This window comes from Heptranchias perlo, chromosome 23 (assembly GCF_035084215.1).
Source record: "Heptranchias perlo isolate sHepPer1 chromosome 23, sHepPer1.hap1, whole genome shotgun sequence".
In the NCBI taxonomy this organism is placed as follows: domain Eukaryota; kingdom Metazoa; phylum Chordata; class Chondrichthyes; order Hexanchiformes; family Hexanchidae; genus Heptranchias; species Heptranchias perlo.
In genome coordinates, this window is record NC_090347.1 from 20,318,942 (window position 1) to 20,336,079 (window position 17,138).

A 17,138-nucleotide genomic window follows, 5' to 3' on the forward strand; every position below is an offset into this window, starting at 1 on the left:
CAATTCCCTGTTCCAAGCTATCCAATCAGGTCTTCGCCCCTGCCACAACAACGAAACGGCCCTAACCAAACTTACAAATGACATCCTCTGTGACTGTGACCATGGTACATTATCCCTCCTTGCTCTCTCTCCAGCTTTTGGCAAACTCAACCACAACATCCTGCTTGAGCGCTTTCCTCTGTTGTCCATCTCAATGGGATTCCCCTCGCTTGGTTCCACTCTTTCTATCCAATCGTAGCCAGAGCATCTCCAACAATGGCTTCTCTTCCCACCCTGGCACTGTTGCCTCTGGAGTCCGCCTAGGATCTACCTCTCTAACACATGAATGTTACGACCATATGCTCTTAGTGCTCCTCAGCTGAAACAAACTAACTGCATTGGTTGTGGACTGAACCTGGGTCCTCCTGGTTTACTGCATAAACTCATTGAGCAATCGGGTGACTCCATAATGTTTCTGATATTTAGAGATTGTGGTTAACACATTACTTGTAAGACTAAACATGTTTTAAAATTTTTTAAAAATTCTTCCCATTCTTTCTTCACAGAAAGACCTTCTTGGGATACAGCGGCTGCTAAATAAATCTGAATCCAATTTGCACCAGCTCACAGCGATGCTTGACTGCCGAGGACTCCACAAGGTAAGTTATTAATGAAGCAAAGCAATACGAAACTATTTGTGGGTTTATTTTCCTTTCCATTTTCTTCACCTTTTACCTATGGGCAGAACTGCTGTGTTGTAATTTGGTTAATGAATATCAGCTCCTGATTGGCTGCCAGGAATAAAAATTATGCTGATTCTCAATTTTGTGGGCCTCATTGATTGGGACCATGGGTAATGTGAGCTAAATGTGGGTGGTACCTTCAACCTGAAATGCTGCAAAAAAAAATCTTGCTTGGGCATATGAAGGTGGAAAAGTATTATTTCAAAATTGTTCACACTCCAGATATCACATTCCACACGTCACACATTGTTTAAATGCAAAATATGCTTAAATTGCTGGGTGCTTCTGAGTTTCAGCCTGAAACTGACCACACTCTAATCTGTAAAGTTCCATCACCAAACAATTAAAGTCTGCTTGACATGAGCCTGTATTCAACAACAATTATACTTTGTGGCCTTAGAGGAATAGAGCTCCGCTTGAGCAGAATAATATATTGTGTAAAAATACATGTTACGACACTTCTACCCTTATAAAACAGCATATCATCCAATTTATCATGAACAATGCTGGGGAGATCCACTAGTGTGTATAATATATATTATATATACTATATATACATATATGTATATATTCAAAAACTGTAAGGCTGTCTGCAGTGCCTGCTTGTTCCTTACACTTTGGGCATCACACTTTTTCATAACAAAATTTCTTGCTGCTGGTTGCTATACAGAATTATTAATTGTGATTTGTTCACATGCAAATTTCTGAGCAAGGCAAAGCTGAACCATTTGCTACCAAATTGCTGAAAATACATTTTTTTGAAAATCTTGTGCCGTTTTTTCTCTTCAGCTAGCTGACTACGGAGGTGAAAATACATTTTTACAACATAAATAAATGAAAAATAGCTAAAATTTTCCAAAAACTTTCAACTTACAGCAATCATTTATGTGGTGTCTTTAACATTTAAAAAAAAACTTCCCACGGCATTTCACAGATGACCATAATGAAAAATGATGCCAAACAGGAGGGAGAGATTAGAAGCTTGGTCAGTGAGTTTTGGGAAGGTTTTTAAAGGAGCAGAGGGAGGTAGAGAGACTAAGGCAGGGAATTCCAGAGAGCAGGGCCTGCTGAAGGCTCTGCTACCAATGGCGGATGAAGGAATGGCTAGAGTCAGAGGAAGTGAGTGTTCGAGGTGGTGGTATGGGGCTGGAGGAGATTGCAAAGATAGGGACAAGTGACACCATGAGGAATTTAAAAATCAGGGTGAAGTTTTTTTAAATTCGTTCATGGGATGCGGGCATCGCTGGCGGGGCCGCATTTATTGCCCATCCCTAATTGCCCTTGAGAAGGTGGTGGTGAGCCGCCTTCTTGAACCGCTGCAGTCCGTGTGGTGAAGGTTCTCCCACAGTGCTGTTAGGAAGGGAGTTCCAGGATTTTGACCCAGCAATGATGAAGGAATGGCAATATATTTCCAAGTCGGGATGGTGTGTGACTTGGAGGGGAACCTGCTGCAGGACAAGGAGTCGATATAGGTCAGCAAAGACTGGGTTAATAGGTGCTCAGAACTTAGTGAGGGCCAGAATGCTTAAGGCACAGTTTTGGACAAATTGGTGCTTATGGAGGGTGGAGGAAAGGAGACCAGCAAGGATAACATTGCAGTAGTAGAGTTTAAAGGTGACTGAGAAATCGATGAGTTTCAGTGGTAAAGGTGCTGAGATAGCATGAGCAATGTTATAGAGGTGGAAGTAAGAGATCTTTGTGGTGGAAAGGATATGAGATCTGAGAATAAACTCAGGATCCCAAGGTTGCAACAGGGAAAAAATTTGCAGGGCTATGGGGAAAGAGCAGGGGAATGGGGTAACTGGATTGCTCTTACAAAGAGTCAGCATGGGCTCGATGGACTGACTTGGCCACCTTCTGTGCTGTAACCGTTCTATGATTCTATGTGTGGTTGAGACTGTGGCCGGGAGAGGGATGGAACTGGCGGCAAGGGAACTGAGTTTGTGGTGGGGGGCCAAAGACAATTGCTTCAATGTTTCTGATGTTGAGCTCACATAAAAATCCCAACTCCTATTGGAAATGCAGCTTCAAAGCTTTGAAACCTTCTCTTTCCCTGCCCCCCCCCCCCAACCAAAAGGCCTAACCTCTGTTCAGCCTGGGTTTGAATTTGACTTTGAAGCCACTGTTTGTGTTTCTGATGCAGTTCTTTGCTGACCTGTGTGGCCCTGAGCAATGTCATGGAGGCGCCTGCTTTATATATTTAAAAAAAACCACGAACACATCAATCCCTGCCCAACCGGATTCCTACCCTGGTGCTTTTCTGCCCTTTCCCACCTGCCTGCTTCCTCCCCCCCACCCGCAACAGTACACTCACAACCCAGGTACCCTTCCTTGATACTACCAGACCTATGGGACCCAACCACCCTGTGCTCCCCTTCCCCCCCCCCCCACATCTGCTCCCCCCCCACATCTGCTCTGCATTACTAAATCCCAGAACCACCTTCTCAGTAGCCCAATATTACAGGAATACTCCCTCAAAACCCAAGACCCCATCCCCAGTGCTGTAAAATTTGCTGTAGTGCTGCTAAACAACAGTTGCCTGTGTCCAACCTGCTATACCTTAACTATCATTTTGCTGTATTTTCCAACCTTTAAAAAAGGTAAGTAATGAAAATTGAGTGTACAGATAAAAGGAAATAGTTTGATAAAAAGAAATGTAATAATAGAGCACTGATTTACAGCTTTTACAAAAACAGGACAATTGCATTATCCCATTTCCAAAACGATGGTTAAAAATCCAAGAATAGAATGTAATAGAAACACAATCTGATTTATTTACCCACCGTAAAACCTGTGGAACTGATTTATTGTGTGTTACATGGCAACAAGACCCATTTATAAAACAGCATAACCTCTGAATCACCGTGAGCTATACTAATATATTCTGTACATCTAGTGTACCTAGATGTTGGCTTGAAATCGTGTTGGGTGTTGAAGCTGCAGCCTGAAACTGACCAGCACATGCTAATTTGCAAAGTTTCCTCACCAAAGAACTTTTTGGGCTCAATTTTAGGGGGCAGTTGTGGGGGCGGCGGGGGTGCTCCGAAAATCACGGAAATCCCGTTCGGGTTCGGATGCCGGCTCCAACCCGCTGACTTCTGAGTTTCCCAGGGACCCACCTGTGTGCGCGCGGCGACCCGTAAACGGAAGTCCCACCGGCAATTGCAGCCAGTGGGATGACAGTTAAAGAGCCAAATGTATCTCATTGAGGTACTTGAGGTACTTTACCTGAGACAGATGAAGTAATTGTAACGATTTTTAACTTAACTGGACGGCTTACCCACCGCTTCTGATTCAGGCGAGAAGGGCCGGATCAGGGAAAAAGAAACCAAATAAATTACATAATACACCATAGAAGGAAGTTAAAACACAAAATGAACCTACCTTTTCACCCTGCTTCAATGTCCGATGTCTCCAATCTCCCCCTCTTCACCCCCCAATGTCCACCTGATGTCCTCCTCTCCTCCCCGATCTTCCATTCTCCCCCCGGATCTTGCACTCTTCCCCTCGCCCCCCCCCCCCCCAATCTTCCATTCTAGCGCCGGATGATGTCACGCTCTCTTTCTCTTCCCCCCCCCCGCCCCCCAGCCCCTTGCGTTGCAGCTCCTGATGGCAGCCAGCCTGTCAATCAGGCTGGCTGCTGGGTGCGAAACCCGGAGATGACGTTAATCATCAGCAATCATCATGCGATCGTGTCGGAAATGGTAAGTTTTGTTCATGTGGGTTTGCCACGCGCACCTTCATCCCCCCACCCCACCGCTGCCAACCCGCCACCATTGCAAAATCGACCCCTTCATCCCTGAGAGACTTGACGCAATGTTTCCTTATAGCAGTTGCACCTTGTGGCCTTAATGGGAGATACCAATTGTACACAGCTACACTTAACAGCAGAATAATACATTGTGGGTTCAATTTTAATTGTTTCTGCCCGGCAGGCAATCGGTAGCAGTGGATCGGCCGCCCATTTTACACGACTCCTGATTTTTTTTCCTTTCCATTGACTTCAATTAAAATCAACCTCTGTGTGTTATATGATATAGGTTACACCATAACTAGGGTTAGGAATCTATATCATATCACAGTGGTGCAGTGACATGACACTACTAAGTTGGTGTAAGTTGATACACCAAACATCTATACAGTGTTGCATCTTCTAACATACTTCTCTCTTTGTTTTTATATAGGACTATCTGGATGCCCTGATTGGTATATGTTACGATGGTGTTGAGGGGTTACTTTACCTTTCACTGTTTTCTATCCTTGCTGCAGCTGCATTCTGTGCTATGATCTGTGCAATATCTCGTGCTTGTAATCACTTTGCAATCAGGCAAGTGCCATAACATTTTATGTCGTGTTCTGATTTCGGAGATCATTGTCACAATGCTGAGAAACGTGTTACAGAGAACATAGGAGAATAAAGGGTGATTTGATGGAGGTATTTGAAATTATGAAGGAATGGGACAGTCAGCAGAAGCAGGCTTTTTTGAGTGATTGAGGGGGTCTAGAATAAGGGATATAAGATTAAATGTAAAAGATTTAGAAGAGAGAGCAGGAGGGTTTTCACGCAGAGGGTTTTGAGGCTGTGGAATACACTACTTCACGGAGTTAATGATTAAAGCAGAGATCATGTCAACATTTAAGAATAGGTTGGATTAAGTGATTGAAGGAGAAGAGAATGAAGGGATATGGGATTAAGACTTTTTTGGAGAATAAACACCAACAAGAACTGGTTGGGCCAAACATCCTGTTTCCATGTTGTAATTTCTATGTAATTCTATGTAAAAGGAATGTTTTATGTGGTTTGCAAAAGTGAGGGAGCCACAATTGTGCATGTTTAGAGACGTTGGAATATACCAGAGCTTTATAGACAGGTGCAAAGGGTGGTAGAAGTTTGGAACCCTCTTCTGCAAACGGCAGTTGGTGCTAGCTCAATTGTTAATTTTAAACCTGAGATTGATAGATATTTGTTAAAGTATACATTGTATTATATAATACCAAATGGTCCAACTTGCTGGGAGTGTAACTAGCTGTAGTACCACATTGAGATTGCAGTGATAGTAACCACTTGAGCTTCATCAGCACGTTTAATTACATTATCTAAATCTTTGGTTATTCAACTGTGTTCTGGGTTTGCAAATAGACTGGAAGCATTTCAGAAAATAAAATCCAGTGAGGGGGTTTAAGTGTGACGGGGTTTAAGTGTGTCTTAAACTATAGAAGAGTGAAGTGCAAGCAATTTTCTTAAGGCTTTTACTGGCACAACTCCTTCCTCGCTATCTTTTATAATGTAAGCAAACTTGATCATGAAGTACTTAGATATGCATAGTTACAACTCGGAAACAGGCCACTTGGCCCAAGCAGCCTGTGTTGGCATTTACCCTCAACACGAGCAAATAGTTCTAATCACGTTTACCTACGCTTGTCCCTTATCCCTTCAACCTCTTTTCCTTCATCGACCTATCCAACCTAATCTTGAGTAATGACATAATTTCTGCCTCAACCACTAACCCTGGAAGTGAATTTAACAGCCTCAAAACTCTCTGTTTAAAGAAGATTCTCTTACTTTCTGTTATAAATCTGTTACATTTAATCTTGTAGCTATAGTCCATCTGTTCCTGACCCCATAACTACTGGAAACAGCTTGCTTCTATCCACCCTGCCCCATCCCCATCCTTTCATAATTTTGAACACTTCTATCATACCACCGAATAGTTTGTGTTCTAGTGGAAAAAGATCCTATTTTTCAATTCTTTCTTCATAATTGTATTTCTTCAGCATCCTAGTGAATCTGCATTGTACCCTGTCTAAAACCTTAATATCCTTCCTTATAATGTGGAACCCAATACTGCACACCATACTTTAACTGAGCTCTTACTAAGGTTTTATATAAGACCATGGTGTGCAGTGATGTTTGTCTGAGGTAGGCTGTCTGGATAACCCACAAACTAAGTCGTGAGCAGATTACAATCAGTCTTGCATGATAAATATCTCCACCCATCCCTGAACTAAATATTGAGTGCTTTATGGTCAGCATTGTGTGATAAATATCTCCAATCATCACACTGCTGTTTATTTATAACATCTGTAATATGTGTAGTTTTATAAGTTAACAAAATCTGTTGAAACTTTCTCATAGAAGGAGCAGGCAACAATAGTGCCTGAATTTTAATTCATTTCATGCAAGGAATGAAAAATAAGATGCAAAATGAGCTATTGTTGGTTGTTGGAAAAATATAGTTTGTCTGACCCATGTAAAAGAAAAGGCTGAACAGCTATGGAAATCTGTGTTTTGGGATGATCTGGGACTGCACAGGCTTGGCATTTTTCTGTGCAACTGCTGCTTTCGTAAATAAACTCTTTTGTGTTCCAGAGATCGGGATTATGATGACATGGATGAGGCAGATCCTTTTAATCCGCAGGCTCGTCGCATAGCAGCCCATAACCCAACCCGAGGCCAGCTACGCAGTTTTTGTAGTTTCAACAGTAGTTTAGGCAGTCAGACAAGCCTCCAGCCACCTACAAACACAACCACCACTCAACCAGCCACCACAGCACCTGCACCTGAGTATATGTAAGTACAGTGACAGAACAAAATCTGGCTGCATCTCCTATCCTAAGCTCCAATTCTTTTACCTGGTTCAAATACACCTTCAGACTTTCTGCTATTACTGCAAGGTACAGTGTTCTATCATTAAGGAGCAGATAATCTGACCTCCTTAAGTTATGTTAGAAAGTGTACAAGTTGTTATTTTAGCATCCAGTTTATTTCAAAGCTAGTGTCTAGCACGATATACAAAAAGACTAACCTGGACAGAAAAATAGTAAAACAGCCGTCAATCCAAATCAAAATTGATGTCTACTGAAGCAAAAGTTGGTTTCAGATGCTTATGCGATGGAATGGATTGTTCAGTTAAACAGATCTTACTCCAGCAAAAGAAGAGATCTGATTTATTTGATCATCATAAACAAATGTAGTGCTGTTGTGTGACTGTGTCACTGATCTTATACTGGAAATATAAATTAAATATCTGGAAAAAAGTAAGTAACTACATGAAAACTATAATCGCTAAAGTTTGTACTGTTGTATTGCAGCAGATATGATATACATGTAATAATTCTGTAAACAATTCAGCAAAAGAGTGGTTATTCCAGGGACCAAGCTTCCCTGAAAGTGTGACTACTACTTTAAGTTTATTGTGCAAATTGGTGGGAACCACTGTATTAATTTCCATTCTCCCACACAGGAATAACACTGTGTTATTTGGCGGGAATCCTCGCTATGAAAATGTGCCACTGATTGGAAGAAATTCACCTCCACCTTCGGTACGTTGGGCATCTGAGGCAAAGTCATTTTTATGACGCTTTGTAATTTCCTTCCTCTTACTCCTTTTCCTCCTTGGTCCAGCTAACAGGCTGCTTTGGGCTGTTTGTATTCTTTGGCATAATATCCAGCAATTTGGTGCAGCATTATAACTTTTTTGTACAGTACATAATTTCAAGTAATTGAACTGTGAAAGTATAATTTGTATATGATCTAATTGACCATAAAAATACTGAAGGCAATGAGGTAGCATATTCTGTAGGCTGTTCTGGGAAAAATAACAGTAGTAAAAGGAACAATAGATGTGTTTCCAGGTAGATTTGTTAGGGGGTTGAGGTGACAATATGGCAGGATACAATGTGCCATCATGCTCACCACCTCCCTGAAGGGAGAGAGAAAGAGAAAGGTAATGACCTAAAAGGACATCGCCCCTTTCTGACTGGGCCCTCTAATTCATTGGGGCACATAGTGTGTTCCGAGGAATACAGATCTGGGTTCCCAGATTTGATCACTAATCAGTCAGTCTCAGGGTAGCTGTGGGGGTGTACTATAATTGATCTCTGCATCCTTGACTGGGGAGAGCCAAGTTTCCTAGTTTCCCTTCTTGAAAGTGTACATATGCAGATACCGGACTTGTCTGTGATGGTGGAATAGCCTGCTGATGCTTGCTGTACAGGCTTGAGCATAAAGATGGACCACTTGGATGAGGTGCCAGAAGCCCTCTGTGGCTCCTGGATCTATAACCCCAGGGTAAATTGCTGCCTTCAAGACACACAGAGTAAGGAGAGGGAAAAATACCTCTCCCTTTTCCTGAAAAAGATACTTCTGCATTTCTTTTATTTGCTGGCTTGCAGCTTTATCACTGCACAATTATGACACTGTTTATAATGGCAAGACTTCGTAAACGTTGGGCATTTTTTGCAAAAATCGTGGTGACGTTCCTTTTATACCGTTACCTAGGGAAGGATATACTTACCTCAAAGTGGGTGCAACGAAGGTTCACTTGATTGATTCCTGCAATGAGAAGGTTGTGTCATGAGGAGAGATTGTGTAGAATGGGCCTATATTCTCTGTAGTTTAGAAGAATGAGAGGTGACCTCATTGAAACATATTAAATTCTTAGATGGCTTGACAGGATAGATGCTGAAAGACTTTCTCCTAGCTGGAGAGTCTAGAACTAGGGGTCATAGTCTCAAGATTAGGGTCAGCCATTTAGGACCGAGATGAGGAAAAAGTTCTTCATTAAGGGTTGTGAATCTTTCGAATTCTTTACTCCAGAGGACTGTGGATGTTCAGTTGTTGAGTATATTCAAAACTGAGATCGATAGATTTTTGGACATCAAGGGATATGGGGATAAGACGGGAAAGTGGAGTTGAGGTAGAAGATCAGCCATGTTCTTATTGAATGGCGGAGCAGGCTCGAGGGACCGTATGGCCTACTCTTGTTCCTATTTCTTATGTTCTTATACATCAGTTGACTCTCATTGGAAGGGGAGAGAAGCAAACACATGGATAGAGAAAGCGACATAATTTTGAAATATATTTTATGGCAAAGCACATTTACAAATTTTTATTGAAGGGTTTTTGCTTTAAAAAGCACAGGATCACATGAATGACAATGAAATTAGTATTGCAATGACAATAGGTTGGGCACATTTTACTTTGGAATTAACTTTCATATTTAAAATTGGATCACATGTTAAATGCTTGACAGTATTTTTTATTAAATTTGTTTGTCTTTGTAGATTAGCTCAGCAACACACTCCAACAAAAAATTAAAATTTCAAAGTGAAAAGTTCATCACAAATGTTATATCAACAAAGGAATCCTTATCCATGTAGTACAACCTTCCTGCCAGTAAATGGCACTGTTGTGTTGATGTATCATGACACATTGTCAACAGTTGTCATTGGTATTTCTTTCAGTTATGGAGCTAATTACTTTGCATGGTTTGAGTTTAATTTTAAGGCTTGTTCAAAAAGGTAATGATAAATTAATCTAAACGCTTGTGTTACTAAACTACTTCCTAATCACAAGTAAAATGTGTTGGCAGATTTCACCGATCCATGTTGCTTTTTAAGGTGATTTTGCAGCATCCTAATCTTTGGGGGGGGCGGGGAGAGGAAGAGAGACAGAAGAATTGTTGAAAAGAAGTGAATGCCCAATCTTCACACATGACCACACCAATGGGAAGTTCTAGAACAATCCAAATAAAATTACCAATGTCAGTCTGCTGATGAGTTCCTGTTCTTAGCTAGCGAAGGTGCAAATGAAAGCCAGATGCTTCCCCGATAGAAGAAGGATAAATTGGAACACATGCATTTTTTGGCATGCATTTTCTTTAATGGCTAGCTATGGAACAACATTGCCACAGGTCTGGAAATGTTGCTAGACTTTCCCTTTTGGAGAATAATGCACGTTAGAGGGAGAAAATACATCTCTAAAGCCCATATGAATACTTTCTGAAAACCAATATAAAGGACATAGACTGGATTAGGGTGCACAATTACACTTTGGTAGGATCCACCAGGCTGACAATTTACCTACTTCTTGTTGCAATAAAGTCACATCAGCCTTGAGTTCGTCGAATACCTTTTTGAACCCCAGGGAGGAGGGGAAAATATCAGAAGTATGGATTTAGATCCATTTCTCAAATTGTGCCCCTGAATTTGAGCAACATTATTGTCAGCTATAGATTTGTTCCATACATTGAACATTATTGCTGTGCAGTTGTTTATACACGTGCACTGTTTCCCAGTCATTCTCTTCTATGCCAGACTCCCCCTGCATATTGGAGAAAAGAGTTTTTTTTAATTGGAGCAAGATTTTGGTTCTAACAACAGAATTTTCCTAATGGTAAGTTAAAGGTGCTTTGAAGTGATTTTCCCTCAAGAGTGGAGAATACTCCATGCACTCAAATTAAAGCTGCATTCTGTTATTGGCTATGTTGTACTAATACTGGTTGTAAAACCAACATTTCATTTTTTTTTGGACTTGAGTTTTGGAGCTGAAATAAGAGTGATTTAAAACAGTAAGTTTTCAACATTTGTGAATTTGAGTATGTTATATCACATTTTGTTTCATTTCCATTCAGTTGTCATTGGTTTAAATAATATCAAATGTTCTGTGCTGTTTTGCTCCATTGTTTAGTTATTTGTTGGATTCGTTGTTTTCCAGTCTATTCAATACGGAGAAGCAAAAGGTTTGGATTCAGCATGCAAACTTACATATGGCTTTGGATCATTAGAAGTATTTATTTTAATTCCTCATTCAGGCATCCCTCTTACACCATCGGAACTTGTCCAATCTTGTTTCGGCTCTAGGAATCATGTCTCATTTTTCTTATTTTAATGTCCTTACCACAAGTTACCTTATCTACCGATGTTGTATAAAGATTGTACAACAGTTAATTCTCCTCCTTTTCCCAAATTTTGCAAAGGTTCTCTAAACTCCCAACGTTCTAGTCAGGTCTACTGTTTTTTCACATATTGTAGGAGAGATAAATGTGGTTTTAGCTCTTATGAATTTAGTTGTTATCCTTTTAGTAGTCTTTTCCATTTCTCTTCTAGTTAATTCCTTACGTGCAAGCTTAGTGAGGCCCAATGACTCTTCTTGTAACATCAGAATACTACAATTTTTTAACTCGTAAAATTGCCTGTTTTGGACATAAAATCCACTGTTTTGGATGCAAAATCTACTTTTCACCATCAGCCTTTGCTCAATGGTAGCATTCTTGCCTCTGGTGCAACACCACTCCAGAAACTTGAGCACATAATCTCTGTTAGCACTTCAGTGCAGCACTGTGGGAGTGCTGTGCACTGTCAGAGATGCTGTCTTTCAAATGAGACGTTAAACCGAGGCCCCATCTGCCCTCTTCTGGTCGTAAAAGATCACAAAGAAGAACAGGGGAGTTGTCCTGGTATCATGGCCAATATTTATCCCTCAGCCAACATCACTAAAAAAAGATCATCTGGTCATTTATTTTATTGCTGTTTGTGGGAACTTGCCGTATTTTCCTACAACAGTGACTACACTTCAAATGTGCTTCATTGACCGTGAAGCATTTTGAGACAGCCTGAGGTTGTGAAAGGCACCATAGAAATGCAATTTATTTTTCTTTGTTTCTTTTACTTTCTTTTCTTTTTCTTGCTTTCCTCCTTTGCTTTCCTTTCTTCTCTGTTAAGAATGCATTGCCCTTGTGCATTCAGAGATTCTCAGACAAAGAGGCTGTTTATAAATTAGTGTAGATCAAGAAGAACTGAGCTATCATGCAGGTTCTGGGCCTTTATTCAGCACGGGAACAAGGGGTTGTATGGGGCTGGTCCCAATTACCTCAAGACAGAAAAAACGTCCGACTCTCCTGAACCAAGATTGGTCAATTTACTGTAAAATATGAGGGTTGCTATAATTCAAAGGCCTGACAAGTAGGCAATCTTCACTTTTTTTGTTCAATGGTTTTCAAAACCAGAAGTGTACTGTTCGGAGTCAAGTATTTTTGTAATCGAGGGGACGGAATCAGAACATTCTAATCAGAGTTCCCTTAGCAGACCTACCAGAGCATTATTTCAGAACCTAATATGTATTACGGTACTCCATTTTAGATCCCTAAGCAAATTTTAATGTTTTAAGTCCCACGAATATTGAAGAGTGATTTATATTATCTATATTGGATGAATTTTGGATGTTGCTGATGAGCAGTCTTGAATATATGAGCGCGCTTCAGTAGAATTGGCTCCCACTAAGGTTTCTTAACCAAGAATTTTATTAAGAAACTACAATGGTAGCATTGATCACCATATCAATCGTACTCATGCTAGATGTTTTAAAATATATTGTTTTGAATATCTTCCTCTCTCTCTCGAGAAGCATGGGGCTTCCAAACCCTTTAGTTGTCAACTGATTGAAGGGACTCAACCACGTACAGGCGACTCATCCCAAAATATACCAGTTTCGCTCTGTGCAATACAACTCCCAGAAAGCAGCTTAAAGCCTGCTCTCCTCCTTGGTCTAATGAACACCACCAGGATTTTTTATAATAGCAAGACTGCCTTTTCAGAGAACCTGCCAGGATTTGCTTTGTAAATCCTGCCCCACCCCCTCCCCCTTTCTATCATCCAGTGATGGAAAGAGCCTGATGGAATTAGAACTAGAAAATACCTCATCATTAGCAGTGAATATATGACGGTAAATTAATTTTTGTTGCATCAAAACAAGAAAACACCACAAAGCATGAACTTTTGAAATCTATCTGAGCTAACATTGACTGAAAATTTAATCTAACTGTATACAAGAGGTAAAAAGAAGAAAAAAAAATGCAAATGGAGAGAGTGTTTGTAGTATGTAACAAACAATAATAGTGCAAATTAGTGTCATACAGAAATCACCTTGCCGCACTCAACCCAATGAAAACTTGCACTCTGGACTTGGCTTTGGGAGGACTTCACCTGCCTCGGGCCCTGGAATTTACTGCTAGATAACAGGAAACCGAATGTGCTCCATCCCCATTTTAACTTGGGCCTGTTGTCGTGCTGCACCTCATAATTTGTTCAACTGAACCTTCTGCCACCCTGCCCCACACCTTGGCCTTGCCACATTTTCTGGCAAAGTGCTCCACTCCATTCCCAGGCCTGTGTAACCTGGATTACCTTTCAACAATACCAGGGGAGAGCTATATTCTTTTCATCAGTTTTTCCAGGAATCCTTAGCCTGTTTCACAATCGCAGTATTAAGCTAAGTAAGTTACTGTGCAATATCTACATTCCTCTAGCCTCACATTCAGCCAATTATATACATTAATGTACAACCTAATCATTCCTTCAACTAAAAATGACTTGAATACTTCTTTTTAGAAGTATTCAACATTTTTCAGAACTTCCCATTAGAAATGCAGCCCTGCAATGAGCTGTTTTTGTTGAAAGCTTTGTAGAAAGCATTAGGCAGGAACAACATGCCCCTCTTTTGCAGACAGGGAGAGAAAGATTCCAGAAATGCTGCCTTGCTCTAAAGGAATCTACTGGCTAACCATTAATATAGGTGGAAGTTCATAGCCTACATCATGTCTACCTGTTTCATTTTAAATAATCCATAAGATGTAAGGAAGGAAAAGATTTTGAAGGAAAACACAATATGGTATGTTGTAGTAAGCATGCACTAGTACTGGTTTTGGAAAAAATTGCAACTGAAAAATTGAAGCACCAATGGCCCAACATTACCCCTTAAAATAGCATAGCATGTCAAATTGGAACAGGTTGCTTCTCTTTATTGATATTTTCACAATTAGTTGTGTCCCATTTTATATTTTGAAATAACTTTTTGTTTGTTTTAAACTTATCCTCATTGAAGACTGTGCACTTTTATACATCATTGGTCATCTGGAATGATGGCCAAATAGGTCATGAATCTGGGTGTTGCAGTACTTCCAAAGGGTCACAAGGTCTTGTGTCAAACTTGCTTGCCTGGGTTGGAATCTAGGCAGTTGTCTAAATAGGGCATCGGAAGGAACAACTGGGCATTTACCTAATTGTATTCTGTAATCTGCCACTTGGAGTGGAGTAGCATTGGCAGTAATTGTATATAAATCTGTTTTACCAGTCTACCATTTTGTGATAGGAGGAGAATACAAGGTGGTGAACAACCTCAAGGAAATCAGTATTTTTTTCCATGTTTTTTCCTCTACCCACCAATTCCTAAAACATCTTTAGGCTCCTTTGTGATTTGCTTACCTCGCTCTCGCTCTCGCACTCACAGTCAGCATCGCTTCTACTGCAAAATGTGCGCGTTTATTTTTACCGTCCTTGATGGGGAAGTGCTCCTTACATCATGTGGTGTCCCAACTCAGACTGAAAAGATTCTCTTCTTTTGCTGTGTCACTGCTAGTCTGTATTAAAGGAGAAAGTCAGCTTCTGAACTATTGAATCACCAGTCTAGTTAGCCCTTTCCATCCACACTTAACTGCTCCACTGATCCTCTAACAGTTTATTAATGCCGAGATGCTGTGCTCACTGAGTCTAGAATCAGAGTAAACATGTTCCCACAAAGAAAAAGGGTGGGGCTGCCAAATCTAGAGCCCCCTGGATGTCAAGGAGCATACAGGGTAAGATAACGGAGAAAAGGAAAGCTTATGTCAGACACCGAGAACTCAATACTGCAGAAAGCCTAGAGGAGTATAAAAAGTGCAGGGGAGAAATTAAAAAGGAAATTAGGAAAGCAAAATGAGGGCAAGTGAAATCAAGGAAAACCCAAAGATGTTTTATAAATACATTAAGAGCAAGAGGATAACTAAGGAAAGAGTAGGGCTTATTAGAGACCAAAAAGGTAACCTATGTGTGGAGGCGGAAGATGTTGGTATGGTTCTTAATGAATACTTTGCGTCTGTCTTCACAGAAGAGAGGGACAATGCAGACATTGTAGTTAAGGAGGAGGATTGTGAAATATTGGATGGGATAAACTTAGTGAGAGAGGAAGTATTAAGAGGATTAGCATCTTTGAAAGTAGATAAATCACCAGGGCCAGATGAAATGTATCCCAGGCTGTTAAAAGAAGCAAGGGAGGAAATAGCGGAGGCCCTGACCATCATTTTCCAATCCTCACTGGATACAGGCGTGGTGCCGAAGAATTGGAGGACTGCTAATATTGTATCATTGTTTAAAAAGGGAGCGAGTAATTACAGGCCAGTCAGTTTAACCTCGGTGGTCGACAAATTATTGGAAGCAATTCCGAGGGACAGGATGAACTGTCCTTAGAAAGGCACGGAGTAATCAAGGACAGTCAGCACGAATTTGTTAAGCGAAGGTCGTGTCCGATTAATTTGATTGAATTTTTTGAGGAGGTAACAAGGAGGGTCGATGAGGGTGGTGCATTTGATGTAGTCTACATGGATTTTAGCAAGGCTTTTGACAAGGTCCCACATGGCAGACTGGTCAAAAAAGTACAGGCCCATGGGATCCAAGGGAGAGTGGCAAGTTAGATCCAAAATTGGCTCAGTGGCAGGAAGCAAAGGGTAATGGTCATTGGGTGTTTTTATGACTGGAAGGCTGTTTCCAGTGGGGTTCCGCAGGGCTCAGTACTAGGTCCCTTGCTTTTTGTGATATATATTAATGATTTGGACTTAAATGTAGGGGGCATGATTAAGAAGTTTGCAAATGATACAAAAATTGGTCGTGTGGTTGATAGTGAGGAGGAAAGCTGTAGGAAGATATCAATGGACTTGTCAGGTGGGCAGAAAAGTGGCAAATGGAATTCAATCCAGATAAGTGTGAGGTAATGCATTTGGGGAGGGCAAACAAGGCAGGGGAGTACACAATAAATGGGAGGATACTGAAAGGTGCAGAGGATGTGAGGGACCTTGGAGTGCATGTCCACAGATCCCTGAAGGTAGCAGGACAGGTAGATAAGGTGGTTAAGAAGGTATATGGAATACTTTCCTTTATTAGCCGAGGCATAGAATATAAGAGCAGGGAGGTTATGCTGGACCTATATAAAACACTGGTTAGGCCATAGCTTGAGTACTGTGTACAGTTCTGATCACCACATTACAGGAAGGATGTAATTGCACTAGAGAGGGTACAGAGGAGATTTATGAGGATGTTGCCAGGACTAGAAAATTTTAGCTATGAGGAAAAGATTGGATAGGCTGGGGTTGTTCTCTTTGGAACAGAGGAAGCTGAGGGGTGATTTAATTGAAAATGATACAAAATAATGAGGGGCCTAGATAGGAAGGACTTATTTCCCTGAGCAGAGAGATCAATAACCAGGGGGCATGGATTTAAAATGATAGAAGGATTAGAGGGAAGCTGAGGATGGTAGGAGTCTGGAACTCACTGCCTGAAAGGGTGGTAGAGGCAGAAACCCTCAACTAATTTAAGAAGTACCTGGATGTGCACCTGAAGTGCCGTGACCTACAAGGCTGCGGACCAAGTGCTGGAAAGTGGGATTAGCCTAGGTGGCTCATTTTCGGTCGGCGCAGACACGATGGGCCGAATGGCTCCTTCTGTGCCATAAATTTTCTATGATTCTATGAATCACCCTACATAATTGAAAAACATTGGTGCCTACGTTTTTTCAGGCAAACAGATCATCTCTTGCTGACAGATTTT

At 41.0% G+C, this 17,138-nt stretch overlaps 1 protein-coding gene across 1 annotated transcript in view; it reads left to right on the top strand.

The window, feature by feature from the left end:
- ttyh2 (tweety family member 2) overlaps positions 1-17,138 on the top strand; it is a 122,484-nt gene that overhangs the window by 100,954 nt on the left and 4,392 nt on the right. Inside the window, exons 10-13 of the mRNA XM_068004143.1 lie at positions 546-638; positions 4,907-5,049; positions 7,093-7,293; positions 7,967-8,045. Coding sequence (XP_067860244.1) covers positions 546-638; positions 4,907-5,049; positions 7,093-7,293; positions 7,967-8,045 — 516 coding nt within the window. The remainder of the gene's footprint in view (positions 1-545; positions 639-4,906; positions 5,050-7,092; positions 7,294-7,966; positions 8,046-17,138) is intronic.